This window comes from Pinus tabuliformis, chromosome Q (genome assembly GCF_031772625.1).
Source record: "Pinus tabuliformis cultivar Carrire ecotype Pingquan chromosome Q, CPIR1, whole genome shotgun sequence".
In the NCBI taxonomy this organism is placed as follows: Eukaryota; Viridiplantae; Streptophyta; class Pinopsida; order Pinales; family Pinaceae; genus Pinus; species Pinus tabuliformis.
In genome coordinates, this window is record NC_142296.1 from 525,546,510 (window position 1) to 525,564,707 (window position 18,198).

At 37.5% G+C, this 18,198-nt stretch overlaps 1 protein-coding gene across 1 annotated transcript in view; it reads left to right on the forward strand.

Annotated features, from left to right (window-relative positions):
* LOC149220519 (uncharacterized) overlaps positions 1–18,198 on the forward strand; it is a 410,731-nt gene that overhangs the window by 298,169 nt on the left and 94,364 nt on the right. The window contains exon 9 of the mRNA XM_089387129.1: positions 12,685–13,038. Within this exon, the coding sequence (XP_089243255.1) occupies positions 12,685–13,038 (354 nt within the window). The remainder of the gene's footprint in view (positions 1–12,684; positions 13,039–18,198) is intronic.

The following is an 18,198-nucleotide window of genomic DNA, read 5'->3' on the forward strand; positions in this document are numbered from 1 at the left end:
ATATATTTAAAGATAAATAAAAGGTGTGACTCTACCTTATCAAAAGTGAAAAGTGATCATAAATATTATATGAGAGGGATTAAAGTAATTAAAAGAAAAAAGAGGGTACACTTTAATTTAAATAAAAAAAAGAAGGTATTATATATATATATATATATATATATATAAAAAGAGGAAGTATTATAAGGAAAGGGGATATTATTAAAGTTTGAAGGTAATAAAAAGAAAATATAATTCCAAGGTTAAATAAAAATTAAGAAGAGGAGGATTATTAAATTATTATTATAAGAATTAAAAATGTGTACTTTAAAACCCTAAGTTCACGCAAATGAAGTCTAAGTTGGAAATAAAGGAAGGAATATTCCTAGAAACTTTATATAACTATGTCTCAGTGCTATTTAAGATTAAAGGGTTTATTGCAAGAAAAGATGTTACTATCGCTATCTAGCCAGTTGAAGATAAAAATAACATAAAACCTAAAATCATAAACCAATTAGTGATTTCCGAGTCAAATATAATAAAAAAGTTTCACTACTATAAGAATAAAAAATAAGAAATAACCAATTTACAATTAAAAATTGGAGATTATATATTCATATCACAATTCTTAGTTCAAAACCTATGGAGCGATTAAGGCAACATTATTTTAGGTTCAACCTGGATGGCAACCCTAGGTTCTTTCATCATGAATACGAAGAAGAAATTTTTGACATTTTCTTACAGAAAGAAAAAAATAACACTCGAAGATCTTACAGTGAATCCGAATTCAGTGATACTAGAAGACATACTAGATATCTCGAAAGTAATTTTTCAAAAAGGTAAAAAGGTACTACAAAATATGCAAAAACAAGTTGACAATATCACTGCTGAAAAGAATGAAAAAGTTTCACGACTTAAAAGATCATAGTGAAAACTACTAACGTAAATTAAGAAGCTTAAAAAGGACAAGAATTCATTGGAAAACAAGGTACAATAACTTATCGAGAAGGAAGCATCGAATGTAAAAGTCCAAGTTGAAGAAAAATGAATAAACACTGATTCAATGAATATCATAACTCAAGAAGAAGGCAAACTAGTTGAAGAAAAGCTGCACTTAGATGTTGTTGTTCAGATGATAAACATATCAAGTGAAGGTTCTCTAACCAACTCAACAACATCATCACCTAAAGTAAATCAGAATACCGCCAGACACACTATAGGGGAAGACAAACCAAAAGAACTCTTTATCTACATTTGAATCACAAGAACAAACATCTCAATCAATCTACGAATCTGTATCACTATGAACATAAACAGCAAACTTATGTTCCAAAGACTACTAGTGTCAGTACAATTCAATCTTGTGATAACAATTCACACGAAGTATCCAGTGACCACATGGTTCCACAGAAAATTAATTTAGGATGGTCAGATCCATTCTCAGTGCGAGAGGTTTCAGTTTATTACTTAGAGGATCATATCGTCTTGTTTCGACGAAGATGACAGTTTTGAGACGAGAAGACATTCAAAACAGAAAAAAGAGATCAAGTCTTTCATCGGTAAGCTTTGAGGCCAAAGCTTTTGAGGAGGAACACAATGTTATGAATAAAATATATATAAAAATAGTAAAAATAATATAAATAATAATAGACATAAACAATGATTAATTAACTAATAATTAGTAGGGAAGAGACATGTCTCTACAGACATGATCGTATCGTTCGTGAAAGGGTACTTGGCTATATATACAAGATCATCACTCTCAATTGTATCATCATTTTTATTCATACACTTAATATATAATCTTGTATTTTCAATGGAGATCTACATATTCAAAATCTTCTGGAGTATTTAACTTGAAAAACGAACTTTTTTTGTTCCAAACAACATAACTGCAATAAATATTTCAAGGAACTCTACTATGCGCTCAAAAACAAAGTATATTCCATTCAAGTATCATTTCTTAAGAGAAAAAGTAGCAGGATAGAATGTCAACTTGGAATATATTGCCACCAAGAAACAAATTCCAGATATTTTCACAAAACCTCTTCTAGACAGTTTTTGGGAGTAATATCCTTCTCATTTAGTCCCTAAATTCTCAAGGAGAAGAAAAAGTTGAGAGGGAGCATCCCTTTGCCCATTGGTGTCAAATGAAGAGAGTTGCAAACAAGGGGAATATTGCAGCAAGGTGTAGAATTCTTCCTATTCACAATAGATTATGTGTTTCATTATAGGATTGTCATAATGAGAGAGGGAGATGTTATTGACATATTTTCATTGATGGTAGAAAAGATATCAAATAGTTGTAAGTAGTAAATAACGGTTTCCAAATTTAATAAAAAATACCCGTGAAAAAATAAAAAATGAACAAATATAATAAAATGAAGTGCACATGAAAAAGTATAATAAAAAATAGATGCACATAGAAAAAAGTAAATGCATAGTTTACTTTGGAGTAGGCCGAGGAATTGCCCGGACGGCCAAAAGTGGCCGGAATCCGGGCAAAAAAATTTCAAAAAATCTTCTAGAGGCAGTGTTTGAATCGTGTTTTTGATGGTGGAAATGGGTCCAGCACCATCAAAAACGTCTACGACACCTAAAATTTTGAAGTTTAATAACTATAACTTGGATTTACAAAAATCCTTGCCAGAGTTTCTCTCAATATAACCTGAATTCCCATAACTTTTCGGTCAACTCCTCCTCCTCTTTACACTACGCGGTTTACTTTTGGGCTGGTTTAGTTAACTTTACATTGCACATTTTATATTAAGTTAACAAGCCAGCAGTAAAAATCCTCTTTTCATTGAATTCTACTCCATTATATGGCATTGGTCTTGTAGTAGGTTGGTTGGAGTTCTCTTGGGAAGTCTCAAATAACTTGTGGTCTGAGTTGGGGCTTAAATGTCGGGAACCTACGCCAAACTGACAGTCGGTTTTCGTCCTATTTGTGTGTCAAACATAGCAGATTTTATATCTTCAGCGTCCACTAAACAGAGCAGTAACAGTATCTATATGAATAAGATAAATACTTGTTTATTTAAAGTTGATATGACAAAAACCATGCACTAAAAGGATAGATCCATTGTTGTAGGATTTTTGTTGTGTTTTTTAATTACAAGGTTGTCTGTGAGCGTAATTTCTGTATTTTTTTTTTTTTTAAATCATAAGAACACAAAATAATAACTGAAATCACACTTTCCTTTTGTTCATGCTCTTACGGTGTAGATAGCAAGTTGAAAAGAAATATTAAGTATGGTTTATCTTTATGATAAATTAGAAAATAACTTATCATATTAAGTAATTGTGAAAATGAACTATATTTTATAATTCAAAACAGTAGTAAAAAAAATTCAATGCGATAAATCTGCAAACTAAAAAAAATTCAAATCATTTCATATGAGAAATCTCAATTTTGAATTAATTAATTAATTAATTTTTAATTTATGTTTAATAAAATTTGAAAATTTATCAAAAGCACTAAAATTAAACAAACAAACAAAATACATATTTTAGTTAGAAACAGTGGGATTTGGACGGTAAAGCACCCATCTGCTTCATTTTAATCTGAAAGGAGTAGTTATTAGAGAAGTAGAATTTAGCTCCACAGTGAGAAAGACAATGAAAATATATAGCAGGATGGTGTTCGTGTCAGGGCTGTTCGTCGTTGTAGGTAGACACTACTATCGATTTTCCATGCAATCGTCCCATCTCCTCGCATTTTTAACTCAATATACAATGTATATATGTATCCCAATTCAAACCAGTTACTCACTATTCATGTGAGTGGACGCTTTTTTGCTTAACCGACGGCACGACAGGCGCAGCATAACTCATAGCCATGCCATTGACAAATGTTTCAGAAGGGAAGACTACGATGCAAATGGGGAAGTATGAAACAAGTCACGTTTCCGAAGTCCCTGAACGGACTGCTACAGAAGGCGTATGAACAAAGTGCATATATCCATTGAATTATAAAAATGAAAGTATTATTTTTATATATACGTATATGTTTTTAATATATAAGAAAGTTTTATTCTCTTATATATATATATATATTATATATATATATGTTTTTTGGAGAGTATTATTATTTTTATATTTATTTTTTCCTTTATGTATATGTACAATGTGTACAAATCTGACGACTCAATATATGTTTATATCTGCTCTCCGAAGTTCAAGTGGAGATATTACTCTACGTTCAACGCTAATAAACTGCAAATACATCCCCTGCGGGATGTCACGTCAAATCCATGGCGGCAACTGAGCATGAACAGTCTTGCCTGCAGCTGAAAGCGGGCAATGTTCACTTTACAGTCCGCATTGATATCATGTATCAATTACTGTGCGATATTATGTATGAATTACAGTGTGAAATAAGTGGGTAGAAAAGATTAAAGAATTTGGTACAGTGAAAAATATTTTATTTTGGAATGTGATATTTTTAGAGATATCAAAAATAGTTACAATAATATGTTAATTTCTATTTTTTGTCATTATCTTTTCAATAAGTGTACTGTAGAAAATCCATTCATCATTAATTTGAATTGTAAAAAGATTAAATTTAAAAAAAAAAACAAAAAACAAAAAATTAAAAATTTAATATTCCTATGTACTACAACTAATCTAGTAAACATTACTTTCATTCATTCCCGTGCAGTTTTCATGAAAAACAGTTAGTTGATAGATCGAATGGACATCTGGAAATCTAGTAAACATTACTTTCATTCATTCCCGTGCAGTTTTCATGAAAAACAGTTAGTTGATAGATCGAATGGACATCTGGAAATCAAGGAACAGGGAGCCACCAGAGCTAGTAAACTGTTTTGCAGGTCGACCACGCTCGACACAATGGATGGCTCTGCTACCCGTATGCAACCGTGATTTCAATCCAACGCAGATCACGTCTTTAGTGCTCAGTGAGGAAGAGGAAGAAGCTGAAGCTGTCCCATTACATTGCCCCCTTAAAAAAGATAAAAAAAATCATTGCACAAGATCACGTCTTTCGAGTCAGTGAGGAAGAAGAGGAAGAAGCTGAAGCTGTCCCATTACATTTCTCCTCGAAAAAAAAATCATTGAATTATAAGATCATTGAAATATAAATTAATAAAATGTTTTTTTAAAAAATAATTTTTTTCAATAATGTTAATTTTAGAGAATATTTTTTTAATTTTTAATCAAAAGTCAAATTAATTGATAGTAAAAACTTACCCAATGCAATATTACTTACCTAGGTAGGGATGATAAGCTAGGTATATGGACTATTATTCCATATTTATCATTACAAAACCGCAACTCTTCCTTTTGTCCTTGCTATAAGTTTATTGAGAATATAAAGAAAATAATATGTTTTTTTATAACATATTATGGTTGTCCTGTTGTACATATGGTCCCGTTGTACAGTCGTATATGATGTAATATGATTGTAACATGTGGCTTCTTCAGCGGGGATCCTTCCCCTCTTGAAAAAAATAAAATAATATGTTTTTAAAAATAAATATTTTTCTATTCAATAATGTTTTTCTTTTCTAAGTAAAAATAATCTATTAATATGTATAGAAAGATACAAAGAGGACAAGGCCTCAACCAAGGTATCGTAGAGTATCAACAAAATCTGGACTGCCCCAACATTGGGGAAACCAGTCTAGTGAGAGCAGAAACCTCAAAAATGGTATCACTTTTCAAGTCCAGACCCCACAAAGAAACAATAAGATGGTTCCTTGACGATTAGTCCAGATAGGAAACCAGAACCCAAGCAACACTAGCAAAAAACAAAAAGACCAGATAATGAACACCTGGGCAGCCACAGCCGGCCTCGAACTATCATCAGGCAGCCCCTGCCTATTCTTCGTCCCTTGGTTTCCGCCCCTTGGTTTCTGCCAATGCGATATTGCGATGCGATCTGATCGCAATCGCATATCGCTATATGTAAAGGCCTTGCCCTTTGGTCTCCCCATGCTGCGATCCACCGTCGGGTCCGCGTCATCGCATCGCACATATGAAGGTGTAAAGGCTCCGCCCCTTGGTTTCCGCCGATGCTATATTGCGATGCGATCTGATCGCAATCGCATATCGCTATATGTAAAGGCCTTGCCCTTTGGTCTCCCCATTTTGCGATCCTCCGTCGGGTCGCATCATCGCATCGCACATATGAAGGTGTGAAGGCTCCGCCCCTTGGTTTCCGCCGATGCGATATTGCGATGCGATCTGATCGCAATCACATATCACTATATGTTAAGGCCTTGCCCTTTGGTCTCCCCATTCTGCGATCCGCCGAAATTGCGATGCGATCTAATCGCAATCGCATATTGTTGTTAATTACCACCTGCATCCGGGGGTTGAGCTTCCTTGTGCACCAGGTCAGTGCAAATTTGCAGTTGATTGTGATCATCGATGATGTTGAGAGGGCCGTAATGTAGGATTTGGTCCTGATCAACTCCAATGTTTGCTAGGAGATCAGCAATTTTGTTACTGTCCCTTTTAACATGCATAAAAGTTATTGCTCTCCTATTTCTTATCCATGTCTCTAAAGTTTCAAGCCTTGCCAATAATCTCCAGCTGTGGGCAACTCGCGAAGCCGCATTTCCTTGTTGGATTAGTGTGGCCATGTTGAGAAGGATTTGAGTGTCTCCTTCTATAAGTATGGGATAAAAATTGTATTGATCAGCTAGTTGCATACCTTGCCATAGTCCTTCCAGTTCCGCCGAGTTGTTCGTGTCCCATCCTATGGATCCAAAGTACAGTAGTAGGGGTTGGCCCTCGTGATTCCTGAATATGCCTCCGAATCCTGCTTTGCCTGGGTGGCCCTTGGAAGAACCATTAAAATTAAGCTTGATCACTTTCTTTGGGGTGTGAATCCAATGCGAGGACGCCTGGTTGCATTATGAGGTCTATTGGAGTTCAATTGAGCTTGTGGAGTTGTATATTCCAATTATCCCATATGCTTAGTTCTTGTGGCTGTGTCGGAAAGTCTTCAGTCGTCCATTGATGTAAAGCAAGAGTTTCTTTGATATTCTGACATAGGTTATTCCATATGATTTCTATGGAGGTTTTTTGATTTTTGAAAATTTGTTTATTTCTTTCATTCCAGATTGTCCAAAGTAGGAGACCTGGCAAGATGGTCCACAACTTGTTGAGAATTTTGCTATTGTATGGCTCTGGAGTCCAATTGCTAATGGTGCTTCTGATATCCCCAAGAAGTCTGCAGGGTCTCTGGCATCTGAAAGTGAGCTTTTCCCAGAGCTGGTTGGCCATGTGGCAGGAATCCATGAGGTGCTAAATGGTTTCTTCATTGTTCGGACAATTGGGACAGTAAGAAGGACCATGAAATCCTCGTTTGATTAAGTTGTCCCATGTGATAATTCTCCCATGATACAGCAACCAGATGAAGGTGGAGACTTTGGGCCAGATCCCAGTTGTCCATATACGATTCCAGGTAGGATCAATTGGATCCTGAGAGTGAGACATTATCTGGTAAGCTTCTTTGGTGGTGTATGTTCCTCTCGGTGTGTAACCCCATCTTAGAACATCGCTACCTGTATTAACTTTAATTTTCCTGTTGGTAAGCTCTTTGTGTATCTCCATGCTGTAAGCTTCCGCTTCTTGCTGTACTATTTTCTCCACCGGTTTCCATTGCCTGAATCCCTATGTATTGCTAGGATTCCAGTAATGTGCTACAGTGTTCTCTTGATTAGTGTCATTTCTATTATGATTTGTGCCTGGTATGAGTACTGCAATTTTGGGTCATTGTTGCTAGGAATCCGTCCAAAAACATGTTGTTCTCCCATCCCTTATCTCCCAAAAGCTATGCTGATGGATGATGCCTTTGTGTTGCTTGGCCGCGTTCCAAATTAAAGATCTTTTGGGCATGGTAGTTATCTTATTAGTTCTTGTTGCGGTCGGTTGTTGGCATACTTTGCTGTCCATAATTGCGTCCATGGCTTCTATGGACCAGAGACCCATTGCCACCATATTCTGGCTTCCATCAAGATGTTGATGTGTTTTGGATCGCGCAAGCCGAGACCCCCCTGCTTTTTAGGCTTGCAAACCTTTTCCCATTTGACCAAGGCCCATTTTCTGTTTTGTCCTGTAGAACCCCATAAGAAGTTGCATTATAGATTTCAAATTCTCTTTAGTACCCATTTCGGAGCAGCAAGTACAGAGAACAAATAGAGGGGCATGGATTGTAGAAGTGCTTTAATCAAGACTAATCTGCTTTCCATGTTGAGAGTCCTATGAGTCAAAGACTGGAGCTGACTTTCCATTTTCTCCAAGAGTTGATGCCAGGAAACATGCTTTAAGGCGGAATCTATGAGTGGTGCTCCTAAATACTGAGAAGGAATCTTGGCTCGAGGGAAGCCTATGATTCAAGCAATGATTCTTTGGGTGGTAATAGGGGTGTTGAAGAAAAAAATTTGAGATTTGGTGGTATTGATGGTTGTGCCGGAAGCAGCTGAGAATGTGTCTAGAAGTACTTTGAAGGTTCTGGCTTCATTAATAGAGGGGTGACCAAAGAGCATATTGTCATCAACGAATTTCTGATGTGTAATAGCGGTGGAGCCATGGATAGAGAGACCTCTAAGATCATGAGAATGAGCAGAGTGCTTTATGAGACGGCCAAGACCCTCAGCGATAATGATGAAAAGAAAAGGGGACAGAGGGTCCCCTTTACGAATTCCCCTTGACGAGTGATACGGTTTAGAGGGGATACCATTAACAAGGACATAGCATAGCGGAGAGGAAACAAGGGTCATTATCCACCTTACCCAGGTCGGGCTAAATCCGAAGGCTGTTAGCACGCTTTTTATGTAAGTCTAGCTGAGCTTATCAAAGGCTTTGGAAAGATTGATTTTCAGCAGCATTCCGGCCTATTTGCTTTTTTTGAGAGAATGGATGGTTTCATGAGTGAGAATAATGCCATCCAGAATTTGGCGACCTTCGACATACCCAGATTGCTCTGGGGAGATGAGAAGAGGGAGGAGCGATTTGAGGCGATTGGCTATGACTTTCGAGATAATCTTATAGATAACATTGCAAAGGGCAATAGGCCTAAACTTCTTCGGAGTGCTTGGTTGAGCAACTTTAGGAATAAGGGCGATGAAAGTTGCATTGAGCAAAGGGAGTAACCAGTGCATGACTCTAGATTCTTCTACCACATTCCAGACATCTACTTTGAGTAAATCCCAAAAGTGGTGGTAAAAGTTGGACGTGAAGCCGTCAGGACCCGATGCTTTCCCAGCCTTCAGTTGTTTTGAAGCTTCTTCGACCTCCAAGATGGTGACTGGTCTTAATAGACATTGATTATGCTCCTCCGTGATGAGTTTAGGAATATGTTTGGGTATTTCATCGATTGCTTGCTTTCTATCTGTGTGCTGCTCTTGATGAACAGTTTTGAAGTGATTTGTGAGCTCTTCCTCTATATCTTCCTATTTCTCCATTTTGTCGCCCTGTGAATTTTGAATGTGAGAGATTGTGTTATTCATTCTTCTTTGTATGGTTGTACGGTGGAAAAACTTGGTATTTCGTTCCCCTTCTTTCAACCATTTGATTCTGGACTTCTGTCTCCATAGCATTTCCTCTTGTCTGCCTCTTTCATCTAGTTGTGTTATTAGTATTTGTTCTTGTCTGGCATACTCCTCTGTTCTGCCCTCTAGGATGATCTTTTGTTGTAGCTCTGCCATACTCTGCTCAAGCGCTTTCTTCTCCTGAAAAATGTTGCCAAAGATTGTATAGTTCCAGATTTTGATTTGTTTTTTAATATGCTTCAATCTTTGTTGGAATTGGTACATGAGAGAGCCTCCATTGGGTATGAAACTTTCCCATGCTATTTTGACTACTGTATTAAACTCAGGGTGGGTGAGCCAAAAAGCTTCAAACTTGAAGGGTTTCTGTTTGAGTTTCCTGGATTTTTCCATTGCAGAGAGATGGGCCAATGATCCGATCCAGCTAGGGGTAGGATTGAAGCACATATGTCGCCACCAAGATGGACGAAGTTGTCTGAGATTAGAAATCTGTCCAACCTGGATGCGATTTGCTGAGTACCAGATCTCTTGTTGTTCCAGGTAAAGATGCCGTTGTCAAAAGGTAAATCTGTTAGTCTATTTTGTTGAATATAGACTTTGAAGTCATTGCTTTCTTTTTCTAGTTTTCTTCTACCCCCCAATTTTTCCTCCAGCTGTGTGATCATATTGATGTCGCCACCTGTTAACTGGAGTGGATGATTTCTTGTAGCATTGAGAATTTCCAATGTTTCTAATAACTTAAGTTTTTGTGTGCTTTCCTGTGGAAAGTAAACATTGGTTAAATGCCCATGTATGTTGGTGCCAATCAGGTGGAACATTGCATGTATGAAGTGATGGAAGGCATAGAAGTTTGTTAAGGAGACCTGCTAAGTGTTCCAAGCTATGGCTAACCCTCCTGAGGCACCTGTTGCATCAACTGTAACTGTTTGACATCCTGCCTAGGCTTTGGATAGTATGGATTCTAAAGTACTGGAGCTACATTTTGTTTCTTGCATATATATAATGTATGGTTGTTCTTTCTAAATGATGTTCTTCATCATTCTGTACTTCCCGGGACTGTTAAGTCCTCTTACATTCCATGAGATTAGCTTCATGGTTGACTGGTAGGTAGGGACCGATAATATTTGGTCAACTTAGAGCATCTGCCCGATTCCACGAGCATTTCCCCAATTAAAATGGTGCGTTGTAAGTTTGTCTTCCTGCCTCTTTTCTTCCCCTCTTTGATGATATGTTTTCCATCCCATCGGCCTCCTTGTTGTATGCCCAGAGTGTTATGCTGATGCATTCGTGTGATCGCTACTTCCAGATTCTCCAATTGTCTTTCTGGCATTGTTTCGAACTCCTTCCTTTTGCAAGCTTGCTCAAGACTGAAAATGTCTATTTCCCCAAGATCAAAGCTTTCTGGTTCTTCTTCCATTGAGCTTTGCTGATTGCCTTCTTCCTATTGAGTGAGAGACTGAGTAAATTCTGCCTGAGTATCATCAATTTCCATTATCTTTTCAGACCATAGTACTTTGTGCTGAACAGGGTTGGTGTTGTTTTGCAGATCTGAAGCAGGCTTTTCAGAGGAGATGATATTTGAAGGATGACTGGTTTTGGAGTGGGTAGGAATGGTGGATGTATGATTGTGTGGATCTGTGCTTGTCTTTGCTAGCTTGGGCGTATCTGAATCAGGCTGTTCCAGATTTGTCAAGATATCAAAGCTGTTGCTTGAGGACGGCAAATCAGAGGCTGGCACAACAGTTTTGGGCGCTGAGGGGGGTTTTTTAGTATGCCTTTTCCGACCAGCTACCTTGGTGAATCCATCGAAATCAAATTTGTTTCCAGTTTCTATGTTTCTAGGCGGCATGTTTAAGGGACAGTCACGAAAGAGGTGACCGTGAGCATGGCATCTCCTGCAACAGAAGGGTACATGTTCATAATCAGGGGGCTGAATCCATTCAAAGTCATTGTGCAGTAGACTTACCGTGTCCGGTAGCGCATGGCCCAACTTCATGTAGACGCAGATCCGTGCATATGAAGTGTATCTTCGAAGCTTAGTTTCCTCCGCAACCTTAATGAACTCGCCTAAGCCATTGCCGATGGCTTTTAGAGAATCCTCTTCCTAGTATTCTAGTGGAAGCGAGTACATGCGGATCCAAACTGGCGCCCAACTGAAGTCTTCTTTGTCAGGGTTAAATCTTTCTACCCAGTCTCGTAGATAAAGGCCTGCTGCATTGAAGAAGTAGGGTCCTTCGTCCAGTACCCTGTTTCTATCTTCAAGGCAGTTGAAAGTGGCTGTGAAGAAGCCTTTAGGGCCCAGCTGTAGAGTTACATGACCTTTGGGCTTCCACTTCGAAATTATCCAGCCTTGCAGGGCTTTTTCAGTCGGCCAGAAACCTATAAATTTGTCGATCAGTGCGTGATCTTTCATATATTGTATTTGCGCATTGATTCTATGGCTAGGCAGCTCAATCTTGGGCCTTTCTGTAGCAATGGATTTGCATGTTGGCGATGAGGCTTTCCTCGTTTGACCTGATGTTGCTTGTCTGTCCTCTGTCTCTTGTACCAGATTTTCTTGTTCATTCTTCTGCGTCTGCTGCACAGGCCGTGCCTCAGACTTCTCTCGATTCTTTGTTCCACTCTCTATTGGTTTTTCCGTAGTATTATTTTTTGGGGGAGGTGCTGATGCCTCCCTCAATGGACTGTTCATTATTCCTTGCGTTCAGAACTACAGTGCGAGTCCTTACAATATTTTTGTCTGAGCTTGAAAGACTACAGGTTCAAGCTGTGCGCCGTTAATGGTTATGACAGGAACCCTAGTTCCTTAGTGCGCCATTGCAGCCTCCATGGAACTCCTCCACTTCTTCTGTTCAATAATGTTAACGTTAGAAAATACTTTTTAAATTTTTAATCAAAATGCAAATTAATTGATAGTCTGTTAACGTTAGAAAATACTTTTTAAATTTTTAATCAAAATGCAAATTAATTGATAGTCAAAACTTACCCAATGCAATATTACCTACCTGGGCAGGGATAATAAGTTAGGTATATGGACTATTATTTCATATTTATCATTACAAAACCACAACTCTTCCTTTTGTCCTTGCCGTCAGAGAGTAAACAGAAAGCTGAAAACAACAAAGTTAGGTGTGTGGACTAGAACTTTTGATTGTTAACAAAAAATTTGACCTGCTTTCTACAGATGACAAGGATAGTGAGGGAACATCGCCATTATTATCAGCTCGTGTTGATTCAAGCGGTCTTTTGTCGAAACGGGACCCTACACCTCTCTATTCCGAAAAGACAGCGATCTCGACTCATGCGACTGTACGGCCGGTTCAAACTGTTATTGAAGTTGAGCCCGTAGGTGTCTCTGAACCATCTGATGTGGCTACAACAGTTCCTGAACAGATAAGGACTACAACTACAGAGCCACAAGCTACACAAATATTAACTGAGTGGGACATTCTAAAAAGTACTGTATATGGTGGTTTGACAGTATCACTTACCAGTCTTGGAGTTGTTTCATCTACAGCGGGTGGGGAGGCAAAATCATGTAAGTCCCTCTAGACGAAGTTCAAATGAGACCATCTCAGAATTATATATAAGCTGGTTTTTCTATCAACTTATACCCATAAAATGTTGCTTGCAGTCTACCAAGTACATCACTATATTTCGGGTTCCCAAATTTACAGGCTCCTTGTCATGTTTTACTTGCTTTGTGTCTATGCAAACATGTATTTGCTTATACATCTTCGGAGATTTGTCATGTTTTACTTGCTTTGTGTGTCTATGCAAACATGTATTTGCTTATACATCGTCAGAGATTTCATCCTGCTTGACACTCAACTTTGATATTTTTAAGACAAAATAACACTAACAGCCTTGTGTTCAGCTCTAGAGCAGAACAAACTGCTCTGATTTGCTCAAAAATACATATATATGCATAATTCCCATACATATCTCCCTCTTCGTAGAAATACATTTACTTCCGTCAGTTTATAAGTCTCTTATTCTTCATCCTTTTATAAATCTTCCATTAAAATATTTATGGTCAACTTCTCTGATAGCCATTAAGTGGAAATCTTATAGCCTAGACATCTGTCTAATAGAAAACCACAATTGAGATGCTATTAATTAGTAAAAATTTCTATAGCCTTGAATATTAATATTCATGAAATTCCAACTGAAAAGGCATTAACATTGTCTTGTTCGTGTCTTCCACACTATTTCGCTTGTAAATTCTCTGGTCTCCATAGCTTGTGAATGGTGTAGAGGTTAATTTTTCTGGAGTCGTCAATTTCCTGGACAGCCAAAAGTGATTGGAATCTGGGCAAAAAAAATTCAAAAAATCTTGTAGAGGCAGTATTTGAATCATGTTTTTGATGATGGAAATGGATTCAGCACCATAAAAAACGTGCAGGACACCTAAAATTTTGAAGTTTAACAATTATAACTTCGATTTACAAAAATCTTTGCAAAATTTTCTTTACATATAACCAGAATTTCTATAACTTTCCGGACAATTCCTCCGACTCGTTAGACTACAGCAATTCTTCCCATTGCAGTGTTTTCAGTCATTTTAAATGCCAACGTAATGGGAGGTCCATAGAGAAGATGATCTGACACGTCAAATTAGTGCTATCCTTCGATAAACGAGCTTGGAAATTGATAGATGATATACGTTGTATTATCCTGTTACATTTGAAATTCCTTGAGATGACATTATTTTAGAAAGACACGTGATTGCGCAGATTTCCATGGTAAGCTATTAGAAAAAGGTATTCGTCTGCAGCATTTTGTTAAGTCAATCTAACCATTATTTTTATGTTTACTGTAACTACAATGGAGAGACAAAGATTCACTTTAGATGATGTCAGACATGATTTAAGTGAATGTATTATGTTTTGAGTCTTGACATCTTTATTAGATGGTAATATTCAATTTTATGCCGGAATGCTCATTTGATCACATACAATGCCAGAATTGTTAACAGAGTGTCCATAAGAAAGGAATGAATGGAAACCTATGTTGTTGGACTCTTTCTATTTTTATACAAGAATCTCTCTTTTCACTTGTTCCTCAAATATTGGATAAGGTTTGCTCACACTGCTCTATTTAGGTCCATAGTGACTGTTGCCTCAAAATCTAGCAGGTTTTGTGAGAGGGCTTACAAGACAAATTTAGACCAAGGGACAACAATGAGGTGGAGGCCCAATGTCACCACATCTCACCACCTCTTACTCTTTAGTGGACTCTCACCACAAGGGAGACTTCCTAGTATTGGTCATCTAATAGGTATTCTAAGTCTATGGCTCAGAGGTGACAAAGGGATAGGCTGAATACGGGCACTCAGCGTAAGGTCAAGGCTCAATCCAGCAAAGACAAGGCAAAGTGTGCACCTTAAGAGACTTATCTAGGGCACTTATGACCAAGGGTTTAATGAATAGACAAGGAAAAAAGGCTTACCAAGGTACATAAGGCCAAGAAAAGGCTTGTTAAGGATTGATATGTTCAACAATTGGATCAACAAGCCTTTAAGAAGCCCTAAGTTGAAGCCTAGGGTCAAGTTAGGGTTTACCGTGTTGCCTCAAAATCTAGCAGGTCTTGTGAGGGGAGCTCACAAGGCAAGGACTAGACTAAGGGACAACAATATGAGGTGTGGCTCACTGTCACTACAATCACTACCTTCAGCCCTTTTGTGGACTTTCACCACTAGGGAGGCTTCCCTATGCTAGGTAACCTAGAAGGATATGTCAGGTACAAGGGGTAAGTTGACAAGATATGCCTATGGAGGACAACTCTACCTAAGAGCAAGACTCAACCAACATAATAGGGCAATTTACATCCTCCAATATGCTTGATTAGGGCACACCACGACTTGGGGCTTGAGAAATAGCAAGGTAAAAGGATCAACCTAGAGTGACAAGGCCAAGAAAAGGCTTCTAATAGATGAATATCTTCAATATATGGAACAAGAACCCCAAGTTGAAGCCTAGGGCAAACTAGGGCTTTTCTAGGGTAAAATTTACCTAGGGAGAAAGACTTTAGTCCTAATATGGATGGATTAGCTACTAAAAGGAGTTTATTTTGACGTAATGACCTTCTCTTCAAGTTTTGAATCCTCCCAAAGGCCAACAACTTCAACCCTAGTTGAGATTCGTGCCCTAGCCCTAGCTAGTGGCTTATCCTTGAGGGGTCAAAATCAGATTTAAGGAGAGAAAATGATATTTTGGTGTAAGTTTTATGGATGACCAACAAAGTGACCAGGGTAGTGCCTAGTCCTTGGGTGATGGAATCTATGGGAGTGTAAGATTCGTTAGTCTTGGCAAGGAGTAAGAGATTAATGAAACCTAGATTTTGAAACCCTAGCTATCACTTTTGTGAGGGATCAAAGTCAATTGAAAGAACTACTTGAAAGATTCACTAATGGGATTGTCATTCACATTCTACAAGTGGGTACTGCATGCAATACTTGTTGATTTTTGTAGCATCAGATGTGTTCTAGCCACAAAATTTTGTGGAGAGGCTAGAATACATGTATTCTCCACAACCCAAAATTCATTTCTGGAAATTCCACCTAGAGATGACTTAATTAAAATAATTAACTTTTTTTTAATGGTTCTTAAGTCTAAATTTAGGGAATCTGGTTAATTAAAGGGTGTTAATTAAGTCATGGTGAGAATCTTCTAGAAGAAGACATGGATCAATTTCTAGTTAATTTTAGCAATCGATTATGTTTTAATCTTGGTCGTTGGTATTCCAACAAAAGATTATAAGAAGTCGATGGTTTGATGGAGAACACACCAAAGCAGATAGAGAGAGGGCATCAACATAGTCTGAGACTGCAGGACAAATCTAGAAGGGGCAGCATAGACGAGGGATGTAGTTCATCAGAGCAGAGGAGTGATGCAGGCACTACGCAGTGACTGCGCAAGGGGTGACACAAAAAGTCCAGTGAAAGGGTAGAAGGTCCTTTTCAGGGTCAGAAAAATGTTGTGAAGTGTGAGAAATTCATCAGTAAATTTCTCTTAGTGATTTTTCCTCTATTTTGGCTATTCGTATCTTGTACAAAAATTATCGTTGAAGATTAATAAAAGAAACCCTCATCTGTTGCATCGGTTTTCCCACATTGGGTTTTTCCAGAGACAATTGTTCAAAACTCACTGTCATAGTGGTTATATATGTGCTAGTATTTTTCCTTGTATTTATTTTCCGTAGAATTTTATTTGTGAAGGTTGCAGTGTATGTATTTCGATATTTGTTGTAGAAAACTGTAAATAATTTGTCAAAGTAATTTAATAAATAGGAGAAATATTATCAGTTGTTGTAGTAGGATTCAGGATCACCGAATTTTCACAATACTATCATCTACAATCCATAGAACAATCTTCAACAATAACTATTAGAATAGAAATTCTAGATAATTACCCATTCCATATATTAGATACAAAAAGAAAAGATTTTTCAAATCCAAGGTACACTTACAAGATAGAATGCATGAACAAGCCTTTATTGTTAATGTTTGTAGCTTAGACAGGTATTTCCATTAGGGTGTCTACTATGAAAATCGTCATTAAAAGTATCCTATCCTTTTCAGAAGTTCACTTAATCAATTAATTAATAAAGTGAACATTATTTTTTTAGATTGATTTTTAATTAATAAAGTGACTAAAGTGGGTCGCTTAATAATTTAATTAAAAGAAAGCCATTGGTCTCATGGTTAGATCTCAATCTTTGAAGATTAGGTTTTTGGGTCATGTCAAAGTTATAAATAAAGTGAGGGAAATAGACAAAGACACATTGAATATTCATTTCACATGTCACATGAGTGAAGGAGAAAATCAGAGATGATGATTTTATTAGTGTTTCAGCAAGGAGAAGGCAGATAGTCTTCAGTGTGAAAATTCCTGAACCAGAATTCCTACTGCAACAAATTGATGTTACTTCTCCTACTTGTTAATTCATACAAGTTATTTACTGTGTGCTATGGTAAATATCGAAGTAAATACTATTGCAGCCTTCAATTAATTAAATTTATATGTGGAAACAAGAGACTAAGCAAGAAAGAAAATACATCACAAATGACACCGTTGTTTTTGGACAAATGTCCCCAAAAAAAATCCAATGTAGGAAAACTGATGCAGCAGACCTGAGGGTTTTATTATTATGCAGGAGAAAATCTGAGTACAATTTTTGGATGCTCAACTAGCAATCTGATACAGAGAGAAACTGGACAAAATGAATGGTGAAATGATCTCACCCTGTCACTGGGAGAATATGAGTCTGATCACACTAAACTGGAGCCTCTGCGTACCTTGTTGATTTGTGGTAGCATCGAATGTGCTATAGCCACGAAATTTGGTGGAGAGGTTGGGGCACATGAGATCTCCAATACCCAGAAAGGGTTTGGGCAGATTCTAAATAGTTCAAGAGATATTAAAATAATTAATATTTTCAATGGAGTCCCTAAGTCTAAACTTAGGGAAATTAAAATATTAATGTGGATTAATATAAAACTGTGTTAGAATGGTCCAAAAGACATGGATCAAGCCAGATCTAATCTTAGCCGTTGATTAGGGACTTAATCTCGACCGTTGATATGTCAACGAGAAAAGTATAAGAGGGGGCTTGAGGGTCACTTGGAGAACACACCAGAGTGATCAATCATTCTATTCTCTAGAGCGGGGTTTGCTAAGAGAGATAGAATCAGTGA